Source organism: Lepidochelys olivacea (assembly GCF_965140295.1).
Source record: "Lepidochelys olivacea isolate rLepOli2 genome assembly, chromosome: 14".
NCBI classification, from domain to species: Eukaryota; Metazoa; Chordata; order Testudines; family Cheloniidae; genus Lepidochelys; species Lepidochelys olivacea.
This window is the reverse complement of record NC_140424.1, coordinates 22,766,244-22,793,751: the sequence shown is the minus strand read 5'-3', so window position 1 is coordinate 22,793,751 and position 27,508 is coordinate 22,766,244. Positions and strand designations below refer to the sequence as shown.

Sequence of the window (27,508 nt, the reverse complement as noted above, 5' to 3'; positions counted from 1 at the left end):
AAAATGAACAATGGTATGCTACAGTTCTAGGAATACCAAAAGTGTATTACACAGAATGTTAAATTGAAGGAGAGAAAATGGAATATGTGTTGATGCTGGCTTTATTGCTTCTCTCCAAGGCGGTGCTCCTTCTTCATTAAGTTTCACTTTTTTATCACTGGAGCAGTACCATCTTCAGATTCCATCTGTCGTCCTAGTTGCCCAGGGATAATGTTGGACTACGATCAAAGGGGTGATTTCACAGCAGTAAGGGCAGTGACATAGCCATCCACCTTCTCCAAACCAGACTTCATGTTTAGTACGCAAAACATTTAATTTTTAAAAATAAAAAAGGAGGAATTTTCATTGTGCATCTGGTTTAAGCCCAACGGCCGGTCCAGAGCAGGGCTTTCATGCTTCATTCTAGCTGTTCTCAGAGTTTCAGCAAAGTAGGATGAATTATTTAGGGGGAGGAGAAAAAAAATCTCAAGAGTTTCCAGAAGCACTGTTAGCAGCACTTCAGTACACTGATCATTTCATGTGCTAATATGACATCACGGCCGTCTACCTAGAGACCAGCAAAGTCTCTTCAATGATGCATCCAAGTTTAGAAAGCAAGAGGAGCAGTGGCCACAATGGCCAGGCCCAACCCTGGTCTCGCAGGGTAACAAACAAATTAATCACTGTGGGTTCAAATTCTGTCTCCCCGATTCATAAATACTCTAACAAACTCATGAGGGTCTCTCAAAAAAGGAGTAGGATTTAGCTCTGAAAGAGAAGAGATGAAATCCTGGCTTCACCAAAGTCAAGAGTAAAACTTCCAGTAACTTCAACAGGACCCAGCTTTCACCCTTAAGCTTCCAACTGATCTGAAGGTGTAGCCTCAAAGACTGCAGTGCAGTAATCTAATCTTGAGGTGATAAGGCACACAGAATGGTAGCATGGTCTGCATCCCACAGAAAAAGTTGGTATTCCTTTTCGCCAAGCACAGATGGCAAAATGATTTTGACAACTGCTGCATCCAGGAGTGACAAAAGTCCAACAAAACCTGCAAAACAGAACAGGCGCCCACCCTCAAAGGGACTGATATATTCTCTGCTAATTGTTCAGGTTACTTCCACCAACCTACAAACATCATCTCTGTCTTCTCTGCATTGAGCCTCAGACAGCTCGGCCTCATCCAAAACGCCCAGTCTCATCTGGGCATTAAATGATGTGCTCAGCTACAACAAGATGGCTGGATGTAAGGAAGATCTAGGGCTGAGTGTCAGTGAAGAAGAGCCACCATAGCCCATACCTACTGGCCTAAGAGAGAGAGAACTTTACAGTATTCCCCATCAGTATGTCTTGAGGTAGACAATCACCCAGTATGACCCTATGGGATCACAGATAAAAATAAGTGAAGCTACTTTAAGGAAGCTCTGTCAACCCCTGTCAGAGACCACAAACAATTCACCAACAGTATGAAGTATGCTCAATACAGTATGCTCACAGTATTGAAGACAGCTGATAGATCAAAAAGAATCAACCTGGATTCCTGGATCTAGATCCTCAATTGGTGTAAATGGTCATAGGTCCACTGAAGTTAATGCTGACTTATGCCAGCTGAGGATCTGATCCCTGATCTGCATTCATCAATGAGAGGAGCTCATCAACTAACTTCGCTAGCACAATTTCATCACCATACCAAGGTCGGAAATCAGACTGACTGTGTTGAGGGACTCTGATTCCTGCCACTGCCAGAACTGTTGTAACTCAACCTTCCCAACCATCTTCCCCGAAAAGGGAGGATAGAATTAGGTCAGTAACAGGCAAAATTGTTACCTGATGGCTTCTTGCACAGATGTCTCAGAAGTGCTTCCTTAAAGGAAGCCATTCCTTTGTCAAAGTGGCCTTTACCAACCAGAAAAGGCCTCGATCTAGCACACATCACCCCCCAAATTTCCTACAGCATCATCAGAATTTCCTTGATACCAGCCCAAATTTGAGTTGCATTTGTCCTCCTTTCTATATAAACCATGACACTTTAAACCAGAAGTCTGTCCCATAAGACACAAAAGATATTGATGTGAAGGAAACAGATGAGAGCACAGTTTAACGCATTTATAGACAGGAGCTCCAAAAGCCCAGAGAGAAGAGCATAATTTTTAAAAACGGAGCCAGAGTTCACTCACTCTCCCTTTCAAGTCTGTAGAATGGGTAGATGCACGAGGAAAGTCTGTAGTCTGTAGATGCACGAGGAAAGTGGTTAAAAAAAACAACACATGGATAAAGCTGGGCATCCACAGATAATGGGCCCCCAAATATCTGAATCCTGGCCAGCTGTAGCTAAGGGTTTCTTCCTTCTCCCTGTCCTCTGCCCTTGGCCATGGCAACTTTCCATGCTCTACCCCATGGATTTTCTGCAGCTGTGGCTGTAAGCATGCTGTTTAGTGTGGCTCCTCCCCTCAGTCCCTGAAGGCAGCTCCATAGTGGGAGCACCTCATAGGGCTGCTCTACGCCTCCATGAATTTCCCCCCTCCACACAGCACATTTGTTGAGAGGGCCAGTATGATTCATAAACAAAAGCTATACACGGCTTAGGTTTTAGTACCATTAAGTGAAGTGTCCACAAGACACTTCAGAAGATCATGGTGAAACGCTTCCTTAATCTCCATGCACAAGCTCTAAATTCCAGAGTGTGACAAACTCCAGCCCAGGAAGGAAATTTTAAGCCTCCTCTTTATCAAAAGTTTCATAAATACATAATCTGTTCAGTCTGTGATAAGATTATCAGTCCTCACTCCACTTATTTTGCAGTTCTGTTTGTTACAGAAGCTAGCAGTCTGATCGCTTTGAAATGCATGGGTGCAAGTTTGTGTGCCAACTTTTACTGAAGCAGCAGCCGGAGCTCATAACTCAGCCATAAACATTTTCACTGGTCAAACAAGAATTCAAGCTTTTCCCTTTACAAACGTACAAAAAAGAAAAGATCTATTAAGGAAGAGTGTGAATGCGAATATAGGGGACCATAAGGTTTTATTAGCTGTTCATATGTGCATGTGCTCTTAAAGTCAACATTTATAATGATTCAGGGCTTTGATATCTCACCTTAAAAATGAGAGTTGTGTTAATACAGAGGAAAAAGCAGCTCAAACAGTAAACATGTAAACAATTTTTGTCAGTTTTTAAAAAGCGGATTTTTTGAAGTATTTACAGTGTCCCAAAACACCTTACAACAAACAGAAAAGAATGAAGTCAGAAGGGGGTTGGGACATCTCTCTGACTAGGACAAATACTAGTTGAACAAACAAAACGTTTCAGGTCTTCTTTCATTATTTCTGAAGTCAAACAGAAGATTCCAGATGCAATCAAAATAAATTATGGTATTGGATTCTCAATTGTATCCTGATAAACACTGTTTTGGTTTACAAGGCTGGCTTTATTACAGCACTCTGTAAATCCTGACATCCCTAACTTCTCAATATATTTCACAGGGCAACATTAAAGTATGAAAAGCTACCATTTGAACTTGTGGAACAAGACTTAAAAGTGAGCTGTTTGATTTTAGAACGACTATTGAAGACAATGGCTGAATATCCAGGGATAAATTCTCTGTTGGTATGGATTCTCAATACCACATCTCACAATAAGGGCAGATACAAATACATGTCCATTCGTGTGTTGTTTGCAGCGTTGCTGTAGCTGTGCTGGTCCCAGGATATGCAAGAGACAAGACGGGTGAGGTAATATCTTTTCCTGGACCAACTTCTGTTGACATTATATGTTAATATATAACATTATATTATATATTGACCTTTCCCCTTTTCCCTTGAAAGACTTAATCAGGTCCAGATAATTTAACACATCGATGCATTGTATGTGCCATTCCCATTAATACAAAGCACCAGATGCTATGGTCTGGCAGAGCTGCACTTGGTTCAATACCTGGCAGAGGCAAACATGGCTTTATGCCACCTACCAAAACTGGAGCCAACTGGCAGCTGGAGATCTTCAGAGCACCAAACTAGCTCTACACCACCTGGGGATCTCCCCTCTGCGGGGGCAATCCTCACAATGCCAGTTAAGCCAGATTTAGTCCCTTTTGTGCCACCAGAATAGGAGCCAGCTTGCTGACCCACGTCTATGGCACCAGCAACAGCAAAGAAAGGTGTCCCACTTGTTCTACTAACAATGTTTCCAAGTCATTACAATGCAAGCGTTCGTATCAGGCCCATCCATCAAGTACACGACTATGTGTTTACTGACAAGTTTTAGCAACACACAAGAACAAGGAGCTACTGTGCCTGCAGTTATTGCTTATTACAAATACATAATCTGGCCATTTTAAAGAAAAAAAGGTTAAGTGTTTGGCATCACCAGTGGCAGGTGCACTAGAAATCCACACAGTACATACACCCACACCAAGGACAACATGTGTACTAGTTTTCAGATTTTAAAGTTTAACCTCTCTAGTTAAAGAGAAGTTCAAAAACCTATTTCAAGATTTCAGATCCTACTTTTTGGCTGCCTATCTTAAATAAAAACTTTAACACATTTATTCCTTTGCTTTCTATTTAAGGAAAGGTTTCCCATCTGGACTGACAACCTGCATTCCATAGCTTTAGCCTGACAAATGAAAACAGCTGAGTTATAAATCTCCAAGAAACGGATTTGTCATGGAAACGGCAACTGAGCATTAATTACGGGTGCAGTTCAGTAAGAAAAACAAACAAAAAACCCAAAACAATGCAGGGTGTTTCTTCCCTGTATCCTCTGTCTTTTTATTTTAAAAGGCTAGAATTCTTAGACACCTAAGGGAGTTGGGCACTCAACCCGCACTGAATTTCAATAGCAGCTGCACACCTAACTCCTTAAGAAACTTTGGAAATCCTAAGTGTATTCATGGCTAGTAAAGTAAGTGGATAGACCAGTTCTTGAGAATAAAACCTCTTCCAGCCCATTGGTGTCAATGGAACTTCAAGTATCAGACATCAGCATAGTAAATGCACAGGGAAACCAGCACCAAAAGGGCTTAGAAGGATAAAACTGTAGTAAAAAATAATTTCATTAATGCCTCAGGATATCATCATATTACCAAAGTCTCTCGGCTAATATAATAAAAAGTGTTAATTAGCAGATTTCGATCACTGCGCCATTTATTTTATCCAGGTTTTATATTTGTACGTTAGCTGCTAAAAAAAATTTCCTTTTCTTGTCATTGATTTTCCTTTCCTTTGGAAAAAGGGCACTCTTTATACATGGTTTCATTTTAGTATATTAATTCAGCTCTTTAGTGGCAGGGAAGGGACTGCTAGCTGATCAGTAGAAGGTATCCAAGCAAGAAAAATTAGGTTTGTTAATTCTGGTTACTGTTAACTCTCTCTTTACAAACACTGCAGAGCCTTTAATTCAGTTTCTTCTAATATTTTTAATAGCCAGTGCATTATAAAAATCTAGCTTCCCATGAAAAACACACTGCATTGTCTTGTATGCATGTGATTTAAAGGTTACTTCATTCTTCTAGTCCTAACTTCTTGGCAATCTTTCCTATTGATCTGTGGTGAGCATTAATTCACCTTTGCACAGTTGGTGGTTGAATAACTTTCCCCATTTCTCTAGCTTTCTCCAAAACCTGAAAGTTTTCGTCATGCTTTTGACTTGTAAACCAGCGGTTTTGTTCAATTAGCGGTATTACTGCCACATTGTGCAGTGACATCGGTTTGCAAAAATGTTTCACTGCATAATATACAAAATGTGGCTAGTTTGCTAGCAGGACAGTTACTGTACGGATGTCTAGCCTTTTCTCTCTCCGTGGGTGGCATTTAAGAACACTGACTCATCACATGTGGAAAAGCACACAGAAGTTTGCTCCCAACTAAGATAAGATCTGGGAAAACTCCCTTTAGTACCCTGATAAAAAACACTATAAGAGCTAGGCATTTACTACTACTAGACCACCATAATGTATTATTAAGTATCCAGGTTTACTGCAGACTACTTGCAATCTATGGGTCTTGTACAACACTCAGCACCGTAGTATCCAAGCACTTCCCACTTTGCTCCTCCATTATCAGACTTTGTTGTTTCCTGTTCTACCATTTCTCTGATTGCTCATCGTCCAGTGTATTTCCCCATTGCTTCCCTTGTCAGTCTTCGACCAGTACACACTATCCTCTAGGTATTGGTTATTGCTATTTGACACCACCTGTATCTCATTACAGCTCTTCTAAGTATACATTTAAAATGTTATCACACTATTGTCACTATCAATATCTGTTTGCAGTAAGATTACACCTGGGTGTCTATTGCTAGAGGCCAGACACAGGAGAAATGGCTGAGAGTTGCATCTTAATGTCTTTATTTTACTACACCTCAGGTAGCTCTGTGTCTGTGTTGTGTCCTCCATTCTGGGAGGATGTCTGATGTACTTTATAATTCCCCCATCTACAAGCAGACAGAATTATATGTTTAAAAGCTAAGTGAGGCGACTGTGTTTGGAACTTCTTTTTATTAGGATTGTGGTTTGATTCCTATCAGGTTTCAGGGCTATAAAAGCAGATGCTGGCAGCACAATACATGTTTGTTAAAGGCTATTCCAGCTGCAGTGGTAAATTTTTATTCACCTGATTTTTGACATGCTGAAACAAGACATGCTTTACACCTCTCCGATATGGCGAAGATACTTTCATCACAACAACATCTCTCTCCCTATCTCTAATTGATGCTGACTATTAAGTCTAACTGCACTGGTGGAAAGAGAACTTCACCAACCACTGTATGCTGGGTACTGCAAGCACAGAGTACTCCCTGCTTATTATATAAGATGTTCTTTGCAAAGAAAAAGCCATAGGAAGTGCACCTGCCATAACTTGCAAGCTGGAAAGTGTAAGCTAACATTTCAATGATCAACCACAGTGCTGCTGCCTAATGTGTCAGGTGTATCAAGAAAAATAAACTTTGCAATATGTTCCATTGATATTTCAAAGGGACGTAAATGCCACAGTAGTCATAGGAGCAAAGGATCAGCAGGGAAGGGGCTGAATGAACAGACTCAGACAATGACTCCATGTGAATAGAACAGCAGATCAATTCAGTCTGCAACTGAAATAGTGTACCACATGCTGTGAGAGTGGTGTGGAGACAGACAGCCCTTTGAGAAGAGGGAGGGAGGAAGCAGATTACTCTCCACTGATTCCACTTGGAGCAATGCTGGCAGCCCATTGCTATCACTAACAACATTTATATAATGCCATAAGATGAGAAGAGAGCAGAGGAGCAGGAAAGAATTGCAGAAAGGCAGGAGAAAAAGAGGAGTCTGAGGGGAGCAAGGACACTGGCCAAAAGGGATGGCATGTTGGAAAGTTGGTCCATCAACCCTCCTTTTTCAGTCACCCAAGCATGAAGCTGATGGTGGTTGCAGCAGAAATTTTGAATTTCCACAATGAGGTTTAAGACTGTTCCGTGTTATTTCTTTCTCAAGGAGGTTTGAACAGCGTGCTGAACACCCATTTGTCACAACTTGAGTTCTCTTTTTTGTTGTATTATCAATGTTTGAACAAACATCAGGAACCACTTTGCCATACATAGCTAGTGCCCAGTACAGCTTTCCTATAGGTCTGCCTCATCAACATTCACTCCATTTTCCAAGTTCAAATGAAAACTTCTCTTCTCCCTTGACTATCCCTCTTCCTTTCCTACTGCTTGGCATCTGTTTCAAACTCTGAAGTGTTTGGGAATAGTCTTTGTAGGAAAGACTACAGAAGTATGCACTGTCTAGTTGTTACCGATTGATACAATTTGCAATGTGAAAACTAAAAACAGCACACACCTTAAGTCAGACAGAGAATGACACTTTTAGTTACAACTGAAGTCTCAAGAAGACGACTAATTCAGGAAAGAGGAAGGAGAGAAAGTTCTCTTCTCTTCTTTAATTCCCTAAGTACACAAATGTGGCACGTGTCCAGCATGGCTTCCCAGATGTAATGCTTATCTTCACACGGGATGGATTTCCAGGGTTAAGTCCTCCTTAAGGCTGGGGACTCCACCACTTGTTTACTATTGCATGGCATTCCCATCCTTTACTTCTAATTCACTATTATTGCTGGGGTTTTAAAAGCTGCCTAAGGAAATCAGGCACCCAATTCCCATTGAAAGCCAATGCGATTTTGGCACCTCCCTCACGCGCCTTTCAAAATGCCAGCCTACGTGAGCTGCCAATGTGCTGTGAACAGTTACCAAAAGACAAATCATTGAAACTATACATTTTTCACTTTTCCAGAGTTCCCCACATTTGAAGTTCACATCTTGACCATTCTTGCCTTTTACTTTTTTGGGATGAGGGAGCAGAGGCAGGAGAGAAGGGGTCATGCGTATGCATGCGGAACAGAAAATATACCCCTTAAGTGGCAAACGATTTAGTTCCAGCTTATTTAAAAGCAGATTTTACCTTCAATATTTTCCCGCTGGAGAAATGGACAAACTGTATTGTTCCTAAAAGCATGCCATAATAAATGAAAACCAAACACCAGTGAGAACTCTTAATTTCTGCTGTTTATTGGCTGAGGCAATGGCTTTTAGCAAGAAAATGTTGCTTTCACTGGGCAGAACACATTGTTTATAATGCAAGCTTTTGAAGTCCAATAAGAAAAAATAGAGAGGATTTTGTTGCTTTGTGTGTGGTTTTGTTTTGTTTTAACAATGTGATACAAACCAGCTTGATACACAAATTAGAGGTGATCTCAGTCTGTTAACCCAGCTAAAGCAAGAACATCACTGGCAAGAGGATGGGCTGACTAAATGCCACTGATTGGCATTAATATGGGGTACAAATGCGGACTTCATTACAGAGGCAGAGCATGGCTTCTAGCTTTGAATCCGCTACAAATAGTTTCGCTGCACTGAAAAGTGGGATTTCAGAATAGTGTCTCACATTTCACATTTACCGTTTTACCATTTAGTCAGAGACTATGGCTAGTCTTGCCACCCCTCTTGATTGAAGGAAATGACCTACAAACATCATAGCCCCTACTGATTCACACAAAACAGATGCCTTGTGCAAAATGTCAGCCAATGGAAGCGGGTGGGGGGGAGAGGGAGAAAGCAAACACTTTAAAATTCAGCCCGAATTGTAAAATGTGGTTTAGAAGTTTTTGCCTTTCATTTCTCATAAACTAGATCACATATTTCCATTAAGGTCCTTTTGATTTCTTTGTTGTGGAATGAACAATGCTTTAAAGCTACTAAAATTTCATTTCTAACATGTTTCTGTTTTCGATCTAGCAGCGGGACTATTTGTTTTCCTAGCTCGTGACAGAATTAAACAATTTGTCTTTGAAAACTCTATAAGCCTTCACCCTGACCCCCCAACCCCCCCTCCTCCATCTGCTTTTCAGATTATGGTACTTTGATTTTTACCAGCTAAAGGTTTATGAACTGTTGTATAAACCCAATTACTCTCAGAGTAAATTGTTTAAAGCTCATATGTTGTTTTTTAAATTTTTCCCTGTGGAATGCTATTTGAGATTTTGAAGAGAAGAGACTCATTAGGGCATTTTGGACTAGAAACGTACAATTCAGAGAACTATGGAGCTTCCAGAACTGCAGAGAGGGAAAACCTCAACACATTTAAAGAAGAATGAGGCACCCCCAGAGACTTTTCAGGGTAGGGCTGTTAAAAAAAAGTAAACTTGGTTTTGGGGGGAGGAAGTCCTCTAAAAACAGATTAAGTTTCATCTGAGGTAGGGTTTTGCTCTTTAGTCAGTCTCTGCCCCACTTCCTGATTGAAAGCAGGGGCAGGGGACCTTCCACTCTATTCTGGGATGTCAGCAGCAGATAGCATCCCAGCACAGTGTCTGATGGGACACTCCTGCAGCCAAGAGGAAAGTTGCTCTTCAACTTCCTCTGCTGATACAGCTTAAGTTTGCAGGAGATAGCATTCCAGTAGCCGAGGAGCAGGTACAAACCAGATGGAATAGTTGAGAGTGGCCATCAGGAAAAATCAATGGAACTGGGCTGCCAGATGCTTCTCCAGATATATACAGAGATGGGGCTTGAAACCATGCATCCCCAGCAGCGGCCCCAAGCTAAGAATAGGAGCTAGTTCCTGCTCCTGGCGCTACCAATGCCGGTATCTTGCTCCACACACATCAGATCTTCTCCTATTCTGTAGGAGTCCTAAGTGGTGCAAGAAGCAGAACTGCTCCTGTAGTGGTCCTGGTAGCAGCTCTCCTTACACATCAACTCATGCTCAGTGATCCAACCACCTCCCTCATCGTGTATATTTTAGATAACAACCCTTCCCCACACAGTCGCTCATTCAGCTGTTGGAGGGCTCCAGCAAGGCCTCCGTTGGGACTGTGTCTGCTTTTCTGTGCTAAGAGAAGGTCATTAACAGATAAGCCTCTGCCTGCCCCTGGGAAGTGGACAACCTCAAATTAAAGCATCAGGTTCCAATTTTCAGTACTGTGAGCAACTGCACACACAAATCAAGCATGCATATGCAGTTGCTATGTGTCAGCACTGAGAGGGAGCTCTAAGCGATCACCAATCCAATTTTAGTTGCAAAAATGACAGATGCACACACGCAGTGCCCTTTCAAATAGGCAGGCTGAATTCATGAAAATGTTCCCATTTCAATCCAGCCCCATCATCACCGGTGTATGCGCAATGTGCCCAGCCGTTTAATGGCATCATTGGCCAGGTGGAGAGCTGCCGTTGAAATAAATCAGTGGGCACTTGACAAGATACATGACAGTCTGAAGTTGACGACAGCTGGATCGCAGGTCATTAGAAAAACAGCATGTAAAGAGACTGGCTGCACAGTTGCCCTGTCGTGTTCGAACCCAGTTCAGAGATGACCACAGGTGCCTTGGGAGATCAAAACCTGGGCGGGGTAGATGGTTGGGTCAGTGACGAGAGAGTGATTAACAACTGTCACCGTTGACTATTTGTTGTGCCAAGCAGATTCCACCGTCACATCTTGCGATGGCAACATACTGACCATATGCTGTATTTGAGCCTAGTCTGCACAGCACCATACAGGAAATTAATATGTTTTGCTGTATATTTGTAAGAAAAGGAGCACAATAACATTCAGTGAGGAGCTCTAGTTCTCTGGCCTACCTTTCCTTGCAGTGAGGAGGTGTGGTCTAATGGTTAGATCAGGGCACTGGAAGTCGGGACTCCTGGGTGATGCTCCTAGCTCTCCCACTGACTTGTCATCTGACCTTGACCAAGTCGCTTCACCACTCTGTACTTTCGGTCCCTCATCAATTACTTATCAATACTTCCCTATCTGGCATTATTAGACCTTATAAGCACTTGTGAAATGCTGAGATCCTTTGCTATCATAGTGCTATACGAATGAGGGCAAGCACCATCTTAAATGGAACAAGCAATACCGCTAACTCACCACCTGCAAAGAAGATCAGATTAACAGACCCACCAATGTCTTATTTACTTTCGCTTCTTTCTGTTAAGTCTCCTCGCAGGCTGGCCCCAGTGCACTGTGTAAAGCAGCTGTTAAGAAACAAGGACAGTGTGTTGCTTTAACGAAACGGCTTTACCTCTAGTGTCAGAAATGACAAATGATGAATAGTTTCTAGCGAGTTCCTGCCGTGAGCCTGGCCCAGGCTGTCAGGCCAATATTAACGGGTTCGGGTTGGGGGGTTACCCTTCAAGTGGCCAACATAAGAGGAAGACCAAGGTGCCATGAGTTCAACAGCTGCAGCTTGTTTAGAAAAATGCAGGCGCTCACTGAAGTCGTGCAATCAATCTGTACCCAGCTTCCCCTCCACCCCTTTCCACCGATTTAAAGTGGAAGTAAAACACTGAGAAGTTAAACATGGGGTAAGACGATTTGCCTAGAGAGGCAGAGGACAGTGCTGCACGTGCACCTCCAAAAACATCTCCCTCCCGTTTTGCCTTAGAGGTGAACGGGAAAGCTCTCATTAAAACCTTGCAGTGAGTTTCCAGATAAAAGGCATGAAGATCCAAATATTATGAAACACCTAGTATAGGGAAATTATAACTAAGAGGCAAATCTCAGCACAGCTGCTGGACTGTGCTACATCACAGCTAGCATACAGCAACGGGTAGCAGGCGAAGGGAGCAGCCCGGGTTGCATGAGGAGATGCAATGCTGGAGGCAGGCTGCTTTCAGGCACTTAAAAAGTGCACCTATCGCTCACCCACTGGAGCAGTGTGTGTGTGTGTGGGGGGGGGGGGGGTGGTAAGGCAATGTATCCTGTGACTATAAAAATAGTTCCCAGGAGAAAGAAGAGAAAGATAGAGGAAAGGTTTAAAAATCTCAGACCTGATCAGGGCCCTGTTCCAACTCTTTGCTCTGCCTGAGCAGTGCAAAGGATGCAGAAATCTAGTTTTAAAAGCCAGCGGGGGACTGTTCTTGCATGCGTGAATCCCTAGGTGGTGCAAAACCAGCTTTACACCAGGCACCAACACTGGCCTGCTCAGTGTAGGGGGCAGAAGGCTGTGTAGCCAGAGCATACTGTGTGCTAGCCATCCTGGGCTTCCCCTACCTATGCACCCCAACACCTGGCACATAGCTCAGGTGCAGCTGAGGATCCAGCCCCTTTTCTCCACTATTTTGAATACAATTACTGTTTAGTAATGTATTCTGACCTTCACTCTCCAGGGCTTGCTGGACCAGATTTGGGACCCTTCTCCCAGGAGCCCGGCTGCCCTTTCAGAAACGACATGTGGCCCAACAGCCATTTCCAGCTCATTTTCCAACTTGTGAAACGTGTGAAGTATTTTGACATATTTGAAACCTCTCTCATTAGTTTGCCTCTGCCCGCTACTGTCCCTGAGACAAGAAGAGTTGGAAGAGTCAGGATATTGTTGGGGAGAGTCAGTTCTTGGCTTCTGGTTACTAGTTAAAATCCAGCCAAGATGAGTAGCAGCCCAAAGGGGTAGTGCTGAGAATGGATGTGGTGTTCACAGTCCATCAGTGTGACCGCCGCACACATCCACTCTGGATTAAAAAGGCGTTGGAGCTTGGACTGTAGTGGAGATCTCTTGAGATCAAAGCTCAAGGACACTGGTTTAGGGCAAAGGCATTAACTTATTCCATTAGTAAATCTAGGAGGGCCTCATTTCTCCTTTCAAGCACCTTTCTGCAACACCACATCAACAGTGGGGTGTAATCCTGCAGTCTATCCCCAGCTATAATCATTGCTGATATCAGGGAGACAGTTTGCTCAAATAAAAGGTGAGCACTCATCTCAGGGTTTGGTCCACCCTCATTATTGCTAATTAAGCACTGACTACTTGCTTAGTACTGTATAAGACATCTTGAAATCAAAGACAGACGTGCCCCATAAATTACACTTCTATCTGCTGTGCAAAATTCAAGGGATTTATCAACCTTTCCAGCACTATCTGCCCAACGTGGCTATTTGCCAGAGACATTCTAAAGATTCATGTTTATTGACTGCAGCTCCCCAGATTCTGCAGAAAGCCACAGGCAATACAAACACATCAGCCTCATCTTCCAGCACTCCCATTCGCTCCCCATTCATTTCAGGATCTGCTTCGGAGATGCTTTCACCTTTCTAAAGCCCTCTCCCTAGTCTATCTTACCGACCTGGCTTCCACTAGTTTTCCTGATGCACTAGCACCCCCTTTTGGACATCCCCCTCCCCCGCCCCACAGAACTCGTGGGGTCCAAATCTTCCCCTGCTGCATCGAGCACGCAGAACAATCTTCCACTTTCTCCTCCACACTGACTCTATATCTCTTCAAATCTCATCTTAGCTCTTTCCGGCTTTGCCTCTGCACCATATTTCTCCCTCTGCTACTCCAACTGGAGCGTTCATAAACTGTTTATTTAGGAAGTTTTAACAGGTTTACAAATCACTGCCATGTAAATATCAGAAACAAAACAATCATTACAACAATGAGCTTATTTTACTTAGAAAAACCTTATGTGGTAGTGTAATCACCAAGTCGCTCTATTTACCAAGGTGCTACCATATTACAAAGCGAGCCTTTTTACACCATCCAGAACATGTTATTTCTGGTATTTTATTAAAATCAAAAGAAAATACGTATATGTATCAAACCAGGCAAGTCTATCAACTGTTAATATTCAAAAGAAATTGGACAGGTGTGCTGGGTTTCTTTGCAGGCAAATGTATTAGGTCTCCAAAACAGATGTTCTATGAAAAAGGAAATAAGCGTGATATGTTACTGGCCTGAAAGTTTACAGGGATTCAAGAGCAACTGGAACATGTATTATCAGTTACCATTTCATTCTATCACTCATTCGTAAGTCATTTTGAGATACGCCCCACGGATGTAAAATACAGTTTATTACAGCAATATCATTAATAAATAAATAAATACCTGGCTGTTCTATAGCACTTGTCATCAGTAGATCTCAAAAGGCTGCAAATCAGTAGATCCAACAGCATATAAATATGGCTAATTGCTAAATCTTAAAATGCCTCAGGAAAACACACTGAAGTTTTTCTCTTGATCCTATATTGTATGAAATTAGGGCCCGTCTAAATTAAACCACTAGAGTGGCACAGCACTGTAGCACTTCAGTGTAGCCACTGCCTATGCCAATGAGAAGGGTTCTCCCACGGGCATAGGTAATCCACCTCCCCGAGACATGGTAGCTAAGAATTCTTCTGTCAGCCTAGTGCTGTCTCTCAGGGGGTGTGGATTTTTCACACCCCTGGGAAAAGTACCTATGCCAATGTACGTTCCCACAGTAGATCAGCCCTTACAGACACTATTCAAACGTCCGTTTATATGGACCACCAGCCATTGGGGAAAACACACCGCATGCAGTGAAGTGGGCAAGGCCAACAAAAAGCAGTGGAATCATGGAAACATCATGAAAGAGGATAACTTCGGTTAGAGACACAGATGAATTTTTCTTAAGCTATTTATTGGGAATAAAGTAAACGGAGACATAGGTCAAACAATCATCCTGCTCTTTGCTAAATGCTAATGTAGGTGTTGAACAGACAGTAAGATTAAAGGGACTTCCTCCTTCCTTCTAACAAGTAGGAAAGTAATCCCCTCCACACTAGATGTTTTAATAAATGCTACTACATATTCCGACATCTAATCAACACACTTCTAGAATAACCTGGGGAAAAAAGATTCAACACTGTCTACTACACAGTAAAGTGATCAGAAACAAGAAGCATCCAACATTCATTTCCAAAACAGGGTACACTGCAAATGCTCTTCCCACGTCTACATGCACCCCATTTAAGCCTTAGGTTACAAGATTCTTTAAGATGCAATTTTTTATCTAGCTTTCACAGCACAAATAGCCACAAGAAAGCTACCAAGAACCCCTGTTTGCCGATTCAGGATCATTCGATATGAAGGGCACTTCATACAATCCTAAGCAAACTGCTCTAAATCCCTTAACTGATGGAAGTACAGAGAATACTTTTATCGATTTCATGATACAAGACACAGGTCAAACACTGAGTGAACAACGAATAATTCATGCTTGTAAAGGAACATAAAAATACTGTATAGTTAGAAATTCACTGCATATCTATCAGTGGAGTGCAAGAGTTTTAATTAAGACAGATTAATGCACCCACAAAACCTATTGCATTAAGGCAATTATGGCTTTCCTAGATTGGCTGCCAATATGATACAGGTCCAAAAGAAATTACCCCTTTCTGCTGCAACAGAATAAATTGGTTTCCTTGAATCCAGTGGTTAAAGAATCCAAGTTCCTGACCTTGACTGTTTTACTAGTAGTAGTCTATGCTGTAGGGAACAAATTGGGATGACATTTGCTGAAATGTGTGGGATTTATGGTATAATAAGTTGTGCATATGTGCCAAAAAATAAAACACTTAAATCCAACAAAATCAAGATTAATTATCTATTAAAATACCAAAGAGAACAGCGCAATACAGGTGGTGCAAGAAACTGTCTGGCTTTCTTACATTGTGACTAAAGTTATTTTTGAGGTCACATTAAACATTCTGCATCTTCTATCACACTCTCACTGGGAAAATGAAAATGACTAAGGAGCAGCTATTTTTCTGTGTGGATTTTGCCCTTTCATAAACAAACGCTATATAACCCTTTCATAGACAATCATGCTAAACTCACACAAAAATATTGTACTGCCTGGCTTTCATCAGTGAGACAGTCTGATAATTAACTACTGTGTGTTTATGACAATCCCTGCACAGAGGTACAAAACACCCTATTAGTGCACCTACCAACCTACCTACCCACCCACTACTCCATGCCTCTGTAGATCAAACCCATTTCTACTCTTCCCCACCTCCAACACAGTGGCCTTGGGTGTTATTGCTGTTACTTACAACTATAGCTGTTCAAACATCAATATGTTTGATAGATGCCTCATTCTCTAAATGCCATTCTTATTCCCTTTTGGTTTTCTAAAGGCAACTTCATGTACTTCCTTTCTTCAGCAGCAATAACCATGCTTTAAAATCACAAAGCAAACATCCTTTTAAAAACACATACAGAGATCATAGAAGACTGAGTCCCGTCTCCCCTGGAATGTGAACAAATTGTTAATACCCTTGCAATCTGCTTAGTTTCCTTCTTAATCCTCATTTTAGCCAGTGCTCTCCTCGCAGGAGTTCATATCAATATGTCACTAGCAGTCAAATAATGCAGTAAAGAGCCAATGTTATTGTGAGCCTACAGTGGAATGACTTGCTACCCAGCAGGAGACCAATCTATATCAGGCAGCGGTATGCTCTTCTCTAGCAGGGGTAACTGCTACAAATGAGCTAGACTCCTCATGACAACATCAAACATCCTTGCTAAAATATGGTCAGTTGGTTCAAGCTAGAATACAAAGGCAGCACTGCTCTCTCCATATATCTGTAAAGCAAGGCATCTGTGTCTCCCCTCCCCAGTGCCCTACCCCTAAACCATGACCACATGTACACAGCCCTCTACCGTGTCTCACACATCTGTCAAGTCAAAGTTTACAGGACCACATGACAACTACAACAGCTTTGCAACGTTTGCCTTGGTACACATAAATCTGAAGCCTTGAAATCTGAGCCATGCTTCTCCTTTCAGGTGCCTTTGTGGTAGTCTGTTATTCTGAAACATAGTGAAACTTTCATTAAATTTTATTAGCTTTGCTTCATTTCAGCAATGCAAATAGTTTTCAGCAGACCACAGTTCACCAGTGATTACACTTTTCTAAGGAATTCACAGTTCTAACAACTACTGATCAATAAATAAACTGAAAGGAATAGTTGAAAATACTGTGTTGTTTCCCTTAGGGCTCACTGACCCCACAGTTTACTATACATATGCCAGCAACAGTTCCAGGAAAACAAAAGATGACAAACTTCTTATTGCATCTATTTCACAACCATGACTGCCTTGGGGCCATATCTGTTTTATGTGTCGTCCAATTCTTAAACAATTCTTCTCAATCTTATTTGCTTTTAATTATAAAGTAAGAGATGAGATAATTCACACCATATGATTTTTTTTGGAGGAGACAGAAAAGGGTAGAGAGGAAAGTACACCATCATCTTTGCATTTAGGTTACCAGAGTGAAGAGAAACAGGGAAAATACAAGGTTTGTGCCCTTTTAATGGTGTATAAAGCACCAAAAAGGTTTTGATTTTGCTTGAGGTCCTCACACATTAAAAAAAACACATTAGACTGGAAAATTCTATGGACACTGGATTATGACAACCCACATATCAAACAAGTGAAACCTGAATGACTGAAAAGTGATTTTTATTTAGACTGCTTAGAACTCTCCTTTAAAACGTATTTAACGTACATACCCTGCACTTGGATGAAAAGATCTGTTTGTTAAAGATTCAGCCTCCTCCATCATTTCAGTTAAGTGCTGAAAAATTGCCTAACCTACTTCTGTGTCCCAAAGAAGGACCTAGGGAAAAACCTTTAAGAGAAGCCATTAACTACATCCCTCTTGGTAAATGGTATATTGGATATTTTCAAAAGGACTACAACTTTGAAGTATATTTTCTCTAAAGTTTAGTTTCCAAGGACAGGCAACTTCTATGGCCAAAGCTCAACTACCGCTAATCAGTAGAGCCACAAAGTGGAATATAAGAATGACGGTACAGTACTTGTACAGTAGGACTAAAATGTTTTTACTATCCCAGAATTGATAGACATATTAATTGGAGGCAGCTGCAAGGGAAAAAAACCTGCCCTAGTGACATGATTCATTCCTTTTCATAGATAATTACATCTGCTCATAGTGAATCATAAGTTCAGGGAATTTTTTTTATGTTAAGTTTAAACACAGCAATCAGATATGTTAGTCTGTAGGATAGGGCAAGCCAGATGACATGTCCTTTTTCAGAGACTTGTTTACATTTTCAGTGTTGTCAGTCGTGAATTAAATGGCAATTTCATACACCAATAATTTTCACCTAGATAAATCCAGTTTTTATAAGTGGTATAGGCAGTGCAGACACTAATGGCAAAAGCCCTCCAAGGGGAGTAGTTGGAGCAAAAAACCTAACTTGTTTCAAAATTCAGCTTGATAAATTTATGGAGGGATGGTATGATGAGATTGCCTGTAACAGCATATGGCCCATCTGCTACTGCTGTTGACAATCTCCAATGGCTGGAGGTGGGACACTAGAGGGAAAAGGCTCTGAGTTACTACAGAGAATTCTTTCCCAGGTGTCTGGTTGGTGGGTCTCACCAACATGCTCAGGATCTAACTGTTCACCATATTCAGGATTGGGAAGGAATTTTCTCCCAGGTCGGATTGGCAGAGACCCGGGGGGGGGGGGGGGGGGCGGGCACCAGCTTCTGCAGCATGGGGCATAGGTCACTTACCGGTTTGAGCTAGAGAAAATGGTGGATTCTCTGTAACTTGAAACCATTAAATCAAAATTTGAGGACTTCAGTAACTCAGCAAGAGTTAAGAGCCAATTGTAGGAGAGAGTGGGTGAGGTTCTGTGGCCTGCGATGTGCAGGAGATCAGACTAGGTGATTGTCATGTTTCCCTTCTGGCCTTAAAATCTATGAGCAAAAGAGGGATCACTAAATCAGCAGCAGGGAGACTTTAGCAGCATAGTTTGTGCACCTTAAGGTGCCAAGCATTTTTACTTGGTAGTTTCCCAGGGCTTGTACCCAGGCTGCATCGTTTAGCACTCTATAGCAGAGGAATTCAAAGCCCTTTAGCAAGAGGACTACTTTGCAACTTCTGCAAACAATAAATTAAGCTTCACCAGCAATGCAAGGTGGTATGCCCCCATTTCACAGGTGGGGAACAAAGTCACAGAGAGGTTAAGTGATCTGCCCACAGTCACACTGTGAGTCAGTGGACAAGCCAGGAACCCCGATGGCCAGTCCTTTGCTGTAACCACCAGATCACAACGGTACGTCAGCCATAAAACTAGGGGTTTTCTTAGGTGTGTGGGGGATGAGCAGCGGCTTGAATATCAGCTTGGATTTTTCCGTACCCAAACTAAAAATGAGAATTAGCAATTACTGTGCAATTTGAGCTGCTGTTCTTGTAAAAGGCAGGCGATGCACCAGTTGCATTTTATCTCATTTATTTCTTTAGCTACATGAAACCTAGAACATAAACGAAGCTTTCCCCAAGAATTATTCTGGTTTTCCTAAGAGAAAGTAACATTGTTTAAAAGGAAAACCATCCCTTTTCCCATTCTTCTTCTAGTTCTTAAAATCTGTCTACTGAGAGGCCGAAGACAGTGCAAGTTGTAGTTCAATTCCATAAGTAGTGAGAAAGCCCATCAGAAGGTGTCATACTGACAGGACAGTCTCTGTTCAGGTTTTCATGTCACGTATGTCCAATAGATGTAGTACATCTTATCTTCAGGCACACATGTGGTTAACAGGAAGCACCCAGATACTAGGATAAACAAGTTAAGCCCCAGTCCTTGCAATACCTATGAGCTTAACTCCTGTTTCCCATCGAAGAACTGGAGAGTGACCTTTGGCGAAGACAGACATTTAAAGTCTCCCTCATCTCTCCCAAAACATTACTTTCATTTTTAGCCCTAGCACCACTGCTTGTTTGTGTAACTGGAGACGTGTCAGGCCCTTTCTTCCAGAGTGATTTAAACTGCTCCAGTGTTAAAAGTAAAACAGAAAGAACAAAGATGCTAAAATATTAATCATCTTGCACAGCATCCACTGGGAGTAAGTGGAAAAATGCAATGCTTTGTGATCTGCTGGCCTCACTTCCAGGTTACTGCCTGTTCAACACACAGAGACTCCCTTTCCTGTACATATGGAGAGGACTTGGGAAAGAATTTACCTCACCAGCTCTTTTAGATTTGCCATTCAGAGTTCAAAGTTCCCTCTGTAGTGACTACTACTTACTGTTTATTGCTGAAGAATGACAATGTGCTCGGTGCAGCACTGCTCAGCAAAGCCCAGCCATTTCCTGCCCCAGAGCTTCCGAGGTACATGTATACATACATATATACATACACACACACACACACACGAGAGAAGACAGGATGCACTGACAGCTCCAGAGAACAGAGAGGCTTGTTTGTGTGTGTGACACAGAGTTATTCTTATTATGCTCAGAATGTGGGGGATTTGTGAACAGAGAACCTAGAAAGTTAGATCTGCTCCCTTTACTCACAGCAGGCATGCAGGGTCCCATGTAAAAAGTTCCATGTGCTCTTCATGTTCAGAATCTGATCTTGCAAAGCCAAAATTCTGATGGGTCAGGTGCACCTGATGTCACCATCTACAACAATGCAACACAGGGAACTCATCTCCAAAGGAGAGGAAGATCCCAGCATCTATGTCAAAGAGAAAATGGGGAGAGAGACAGTAATAATCATCTGCTCCCTTCTTCTCTTTCGTGCCACGTCAACACAGTGGGGCTAAGGCGGCAGCTGATATCAGCAATTCAAAGGGAAACCAAACACTCACCTTCCACTTAGCTCACTTTCTACTGTAGTTGTTACACAGCATTGCTAATGTAAGTTGCCACTTGGCTACGAGTTCTGCATGGGTAGACTTCTAAGACCAGAAGGCGCTCCAGTGACTTGTATGAAAGTCCACTCACATGGAGCTCCTTGCTGGATCATGGCCTTGTTTTTTTATTTTTTTGATGTTCCAGTCATAAGGAAGCTGAAACAGACCTACTGCTGAAAAGGCAACAGAGTTTCCAGATGGATCCAAGGGGTCCAGGGAACCAACAAATATATTCAAAGCAGCAGTGAAAAGAAGTTGAATTCTGCTCTCAGTTAAACTGGTGTGAGTCATACAAGACTCCTTTGGTTCCAGTACAATTATTCTGGATTTATGCTAATTTAAGTAAGTGCAGAATCTGCCCCAAAGTGTCAACCTTTTCCCTATTTTTCTTACTCTGCTACCAGGAATAATTTGTCATGGCAGGATATGCTGCATCAACCCTCCAAAAAGATTAATATTGAAGTAAATCGCCCTGGAGTAGGTCTACAGCGGTGCCACTGTCGTGCTTCAGTGTAAACACTCATGTCACTTTAGTTAATCCACCTCCCCGAGAGGGGGTAGCTAGGTCCACAGAAGAATTCCTCCAACAACCTAGTGCTGTCTACACCGGGGATTAGGTCAGCATAGCTACATCTCTCAGGGGTGTCAATTTTTCATAGCCCCGAGAGCTCTGATGTAAGTTTTCAGTGTAGACCAGCTTGTAGATTAATAGAATTAAATTCCTGAAGGGGATGATTCACACTACAAAAGAGGAATGGTGTTGGTGGGACTCTTGGGCTATTGAAGACAATAGAACTCTGGTCCCATGCGTTGTAACACACCCAAGACCCACATCAATCAGACATAATGGCTGGATTTCTTAAAAGGGACCTAAGGGAGTAAGATGTCCATCATCCAGAAAAGGTCATATTATGGAAGATACTATTCAACGCTGAAGTAACCGGATATGCTGATGGTGCTGTGGAACACTAAGGTCAGAAATGAACCCTTTCCTCTGTACCCCATAATCCCCCCCCCACACACACACAAGCACGCATGCATGTGCAACAACTGGCCAGTTGCACATTTCTTCTGCCAGTCCCAGGAGAGTAGATAAGATGAACCCACTGGTTTGCACCACTTTGGGACCCCATGTTCCAAAACACACTTATGAAACATGAATTATTTCATGCAGTATTAACAAGCAAAGAGAAAAGGGAAACTACTGTTTTTAAGGGACAAAACGCAGCTTTTTGATTTAACTCTCCTCCTTAACTCATTTATTCTATGCTTCTCCCCCTAAGGGAAAAGATGAAGGATCATGTGGGGAGGGTGGTGGCTCAAGACAGTTTAAGTGTGTATGAAACGGCTGTTCCCTCTCAAAACACCATTTGTGTTGCCAGTGAGATTGCAACACAACCATGACACTGCTCATTTACTCAATAAAATATCATGAATTCCAGCTGGAGATTCCTTTTCCCTTCCAAGGGCAAAAGATGTTTTTCTTGTTTAGGGTGTGGAGAAAGATGCAAACTAACATTCAACCATATTCCAGTCTTTGGGGGAGATCCTTAAGCCCCCCAAACCTGTATGAAAGTTAGACGGCACATGAATAGCAAACTAGCACTGAATTTGCCTCCTCTATGGCCTCATCTACAGTGCGAGTGTGACCGTGTGCTGACAATGGTGAGTGCAAGAAGGTTCATTCCCAGCCCTTTAGCTGACATTGAAAATGTCTCAGCAGTGGGAACAGAGGAACAAATCCTTCAACCCCATTGCAGAAAGAGAGAGGGAGGTTGGATGAACTGGGTACCCACTAAAATGTTTATAAAATAGTTTCAACCCATCTCTACGAGCAGTTAAACCATTTTCAACCCCAAGGGAAGTAAAGGGGATCAGCGGCAGACCACCACTGCCAAATATGATTAGTTTTCCTCATGTAGGTGGGGACCTATGAGCAAGTCCACAGTTTGGTAACCTGAATGGTCATGTCAATGTTTTCTGATCTGAAGTGCCATGTAAAACATAAGGCATACCTCCCCCTGCCCCCTCTTCAGAGTATACTCCACAAGTCAAACACCCATTTCTAATATTAACTTAAGCACAGCAGTAATCAATAACGCAGGTTAAAAAGAAAGGTTGGGAAGGTTAAAAAGAAATGGCATGGCTGCCATTTTTCAGTGCCTAAAGTTTATTTTTTTGTATCATTACTGCCAGCAGGAATCATTTGAAACCTTTTTTTCCCCCTTTCCAAAACAAATTTCTTGCTAAAGTCAATAGTGCTGGCCAGTATATGAAATGTTTTTACAGGACATAGCTGAAGAAGAATTGCTTCTCTATTGAAAGGGGGGTTTGGTGGGGACAGGCCATACAGTACATATAAACTGGGGGTGGGGTGGGGGTGACAATCTCTGTTTATAATTCTCTGTCGATAGCACCCAACTCTATTAAGACTGGTTTGTTTTTTTACCAGGCTTCTTTAAAACTTATTGTCCTGGGAGACTTGTAAAAAATGCTCTCTAACATCTCCCAGCAACTCTGAAATAAAAATGTTTTTCTTAATCTTCCTTATAACTCCACAAAATAAACGGTCAGGCAGCTACAATTTAGGAGCATGGAAAATGTTAATGACTTGGATGACAAGCCAGGCCACAGAATTCCCCAAATCCCACAACAATTCTCATGGCCTTTATTCAAACAAGGTCTACTGATTTTCTCTTTCCGATAGACTGAAAATGTTCCCGACTCCTGGAGAATATCCAACGTCTTCGTTCCAACAAAATACCTGAGTTATCCTACTAATTGAGACCCATTTAATCAGGTCTTTCATCCCACTGGATGTTGTCAGTAAAAGTCATCAGGACACATCGCTGCAGAACCAGGAGTAATTCATGAGTACTTCATGCATGAAATTTTTAAATTCTATCTTATTATGGAGGCCCTGGTTGCAGCTCTAACAGAGCTAAGTGCAAGTTGAGTTTTGCACTTGATAAAGAAATTAAGTGCCTGTTTCAAGTAGGACATATCTTGCCCAAAATTACACCACTTATTGTTTAAGTACAAAATGAATTTTCTGGGGATTTACAAGTAAATCAGTTAATTAGTTTATGAGTTAAAATTTTAAAGAGTGGATGCTGTAAGAAATTTAGCATCCGTCTCAGACTTTTTTTGTCCTGAATGATCTCATCTCAGGTAGTTGTCGATCTACAAAATAAAAAAAAAATGGGCAGACAAAAAAATAGAACAGATCTACAACAATCGGTCATTTTTGAAAAGACATTTTTAGGATTAATGGTCTTTTTTTTTCATTATTCTTTACAACTGAAAGTTTCTCTTTCAGCAAAGGCTGAAGAATAGTGTTCTCCCTCAGAGAAACTCACGAAGAAATGCCCTATTTCAAAATGGCTGCTGTCTGTCATTGGGCAGTCTGTAGTCTCAGTCCCATTAAGAACAACCATGGACATTTTGAAAATGACAGCTTAACTCAGAGCTGCCTATGCCCTCAGTCCAGATGAGAACAATTGATATTGGTAGGCATTTTGAAAGGGCAATACCTTTGAGTTTTTATGAAGTTTTATGTGCCAGCCTCTCAATTATGAGAAACAGAAGCAAAACATGACCATTAATCTTAAAGTTTCTTTTCAAATACCATCTGCTGCATCAGATCTATTCAACAGGGAATGCCAAAAGGGAAACTTGCCATACATTAATATGATGGATTTCTGTTAAATTTAACCTTAACTCTGAAGTTCTTGGATTTATAATGCTTGGTTTTGAGAAAACTGCACTATCCCTGTAATTTGTTTTTACCCTAAATTACTGACATGTCCTCCCAAACTTACCTCTATCTTAATGTACTTTTGGTCTGGGAATACTGAGTATATTTAAGATTTTTTAAAATTAATTTTAAAAATTAAAAAATCTTGCATGCCAGAAAGAAAACAAACACTAATTTCACTGGTCTCTCTAGGACTACCATTATAATCAACCAGGGGAATTGGATTAGGATCTATAATCAGTAAAATATTCCCTCAACTCCAAGAGTGACTAAATTTGCTTTGTTGCTTTTCTCCACTACTTTAACAAAGTCTGTTCCATCAAGTGTTGAGAAAAACCAATGCCATGCTGTCGCTGAAAAAGTAAGTTTCTGGCTGTAATGATTGGGAAGATGAATTATGAACGTGAATGGAGTGTAAATTGACTCAGGGTCACACAGGGGAACCTGCAAAGCACCTACCCCTTATGTTGCTGCTTATAGTTCTACCAAACAGCAAAAGGTGTGAAATTACCAAGACTCTTTAGTTTCACTGGCGTTTCAGAATCCTGCCAGCAACAGTGACATTACCACGAATCATGTCCATTTCATGCCACTGCTGCTTGCCTAAAGCTAGGCTGGAGCTATTTTTATGACAAAGTGGCCCAAAAAAGGCTGGGAGGGAGAGTTAGAGAAGCAGATCCCACTGCCCACTTCCCCACTCACTCTTCACAGTGGGCAGAATGCTCAGAGAGTTGGAAATGACAAGATGAAGCTCCTTCCCCTTTGTAGAACTTAAATGGAAATACAGCTTGAAGTCCTCCACTCTAGTCAGAAGCGGACACTAAAAGAAAGCACTACTGAATTAGAAATCCCAGCTGCATGGGGAAAGGGAGCCTGGGTTTCTCACCAGCTGTTGCCCTGGATCTCACTAGCCTACCCCCACAACTTAGCCCTGGTCTACACTACGGGGTTAGGTTGAATTTAGCTGCGTTAGGTAGATTTTAAAATGAATGCGTCTTCACAACCAACCCCGTTCTGTTGACCTAAAAGGGCTCTTAAAATCGACTTCTGTACTCCTCTCCAGTGAGGGGAGTAGTGCTAAAATCGACCTTGCTGGGTCGAATTTGGGGTAGTGCAGACGTAATTCGATAGTATTGGCCTCCGGGAGCTATCCCGGAGTGCTCCAATGTGACCGCTCTAGACAGCGCTTTCAATTCCAACGTACTAGCCAGCTACACAACGAAAGACCCAGGAAATTTGAATTTAATTTCCTGTTTAGTCAGTATGGCAAGCTCAGAAGCATAGGTGACCATGCAGTCCCCCCAGAATCGCAAACAAGCTCCAGCATGGACCGAAAGGGAGACACTGGATCTGATTGCTGTATGGAGAGAAGAATCTGTGCAGGCCAAACTCCAATCAAAAAGAAATACTAATATATATTCCAAAATTGCACAGGGCATGGTGGAGAGAGGCTACACCAGGGACACACAGCAGTGCCACGTGAAAGTTAAGGACCTCAGGCAAGCCTACTAAAAGACAAAGGAGGCAAACGGTGCTCGGGTCAGAGCCCCATACATGCCGCTTCTATGATCAGCTGCATGGCATTCTGGGGGGGGACCCTACCACTACCCCACCACTGTCCGCAGACACCTGCAAGGGGGGAGTCTCATGCAACAGGGAGGAGTATTTTGTGGATGAGGAGGAGGAGACTGCACAGCAAGCAAGCGGTGAATCCGTTCTCCCCAGCAGCCAGGACCTTTTCATCACCCTGGAGCCAATACCCTCCCAAGGCGGGATCCCCGACCCTGAAGCCAGAGAAGACCCCTCTGGTGAGTGCACATTTGTAACTACAGTACAGGGTTTAAAATCAATAGTGTTTAATGTTTGATTTGCCCTGAAGAATTGGGATGCATTCGTGGCCAGTACAGCTACTGGAAAAGTCTGTTAACGTGTCTGGGGATGGAGCAGGAATCCTCCAGGGACATCTCCATGAAGCTCTCCTGGAGGTACTCTGAAAGCTTTTGCAGAAGGTTTCTGGGGAGGGCTGCCTTATTTCGTCTTCCATAGTAGGACACTTTACCATGCCAAGCCAGTAGCAAGTAGTCGGAATCACTGCAGCACAAAACATGGCAGCGAATGATCCTGGGTTTTGGTTGCATTCAAGCAACATTCGGTCTTTATCTTTCTGTGTTAGCCTCAGGAGAGCGATATCGTTCATGGTCACCTGGTTGAAATAGGGGAATTTTTGTAAGTGAATAGTAAAAGGACCCTGTTCATGCTGGATTGTTTGCGCTTGGCTAAAAGGGATCATCCCGGAGAATAGCCACATGGCATGGGAAGGGGTGAAGGGATCATCCCAGAGAATAGCCATGCGGTGGGGAGGGGGGAGGTGTGTGCTGCACATCCACCTGAAAAACGCAGCCCCTCCAAATTCTGTTGCCCAGCCGTGTGTGGTGTGTCACCATACCAGCAGGCGCTCAATATAAAAGACGAAATGCGACCTTGTACCTAAAGCACATGTGCTGTCTGCTGTGAATTGCTTGATTCACTTTGAAAGAGTCTCCCTTAACCGCCTGCCCTCCTCCCCAAGTTCCATATCCTCCTCACCTAGACTCCCAAGAACACGGGGAGGGGGTGAGGCTCTTGGCACCCAGCCACTCCACTCCAGAGGATAGCCCAAGCAACAGAAGGCTATCATTCAAATAGTTTTGATTTGTAGTGTGGCTACAATAAACAATGTGGCCTTGTCCTTCCCTCCTCCCGCACCCCACCCCACCCAGGATACCTTGTCAGTTATCTTTTTTTTTCTTTTTTTTAATTAATAAAGGAAGAGCGCATTGTGTCAAAACAATAG

At 42.3% G+C, this 27,508-nt stretch overlaps 1 protein-coding gene across 3 annotated transcripts in view; it reads right to left on the bottom strand.

Annotated features, from left to right (window-relative positions):
• The window catches only part of STX8 (syntaxin 8), a 173,824-nt gene that overhangs the window by 80,999 nt on the left and 65,317 nt on the right, over positions 1 to 27,508 (bottom strand). Inside the window, exon 8 of one of the 3 annotated variants that reach the window (XM_084647600.1) lies at positions 26,588 to 26,878. The exons of the other annotated variants lie outside the window; for them this stretch is intronic. Within the exon in view, the coding sequence (XP_084503726.1) occupies positions 26,875 to 26,878 (4 nt within the window). The 3' untranslated portion in view covers positions 26,588 to 26,874. Of the gene's footprint in view, positions 1 to 26,587; positions 26,879 to 27,508 lie in introns of those variants that run through there. 3 annotated transcript variants of the gene reach the window in all.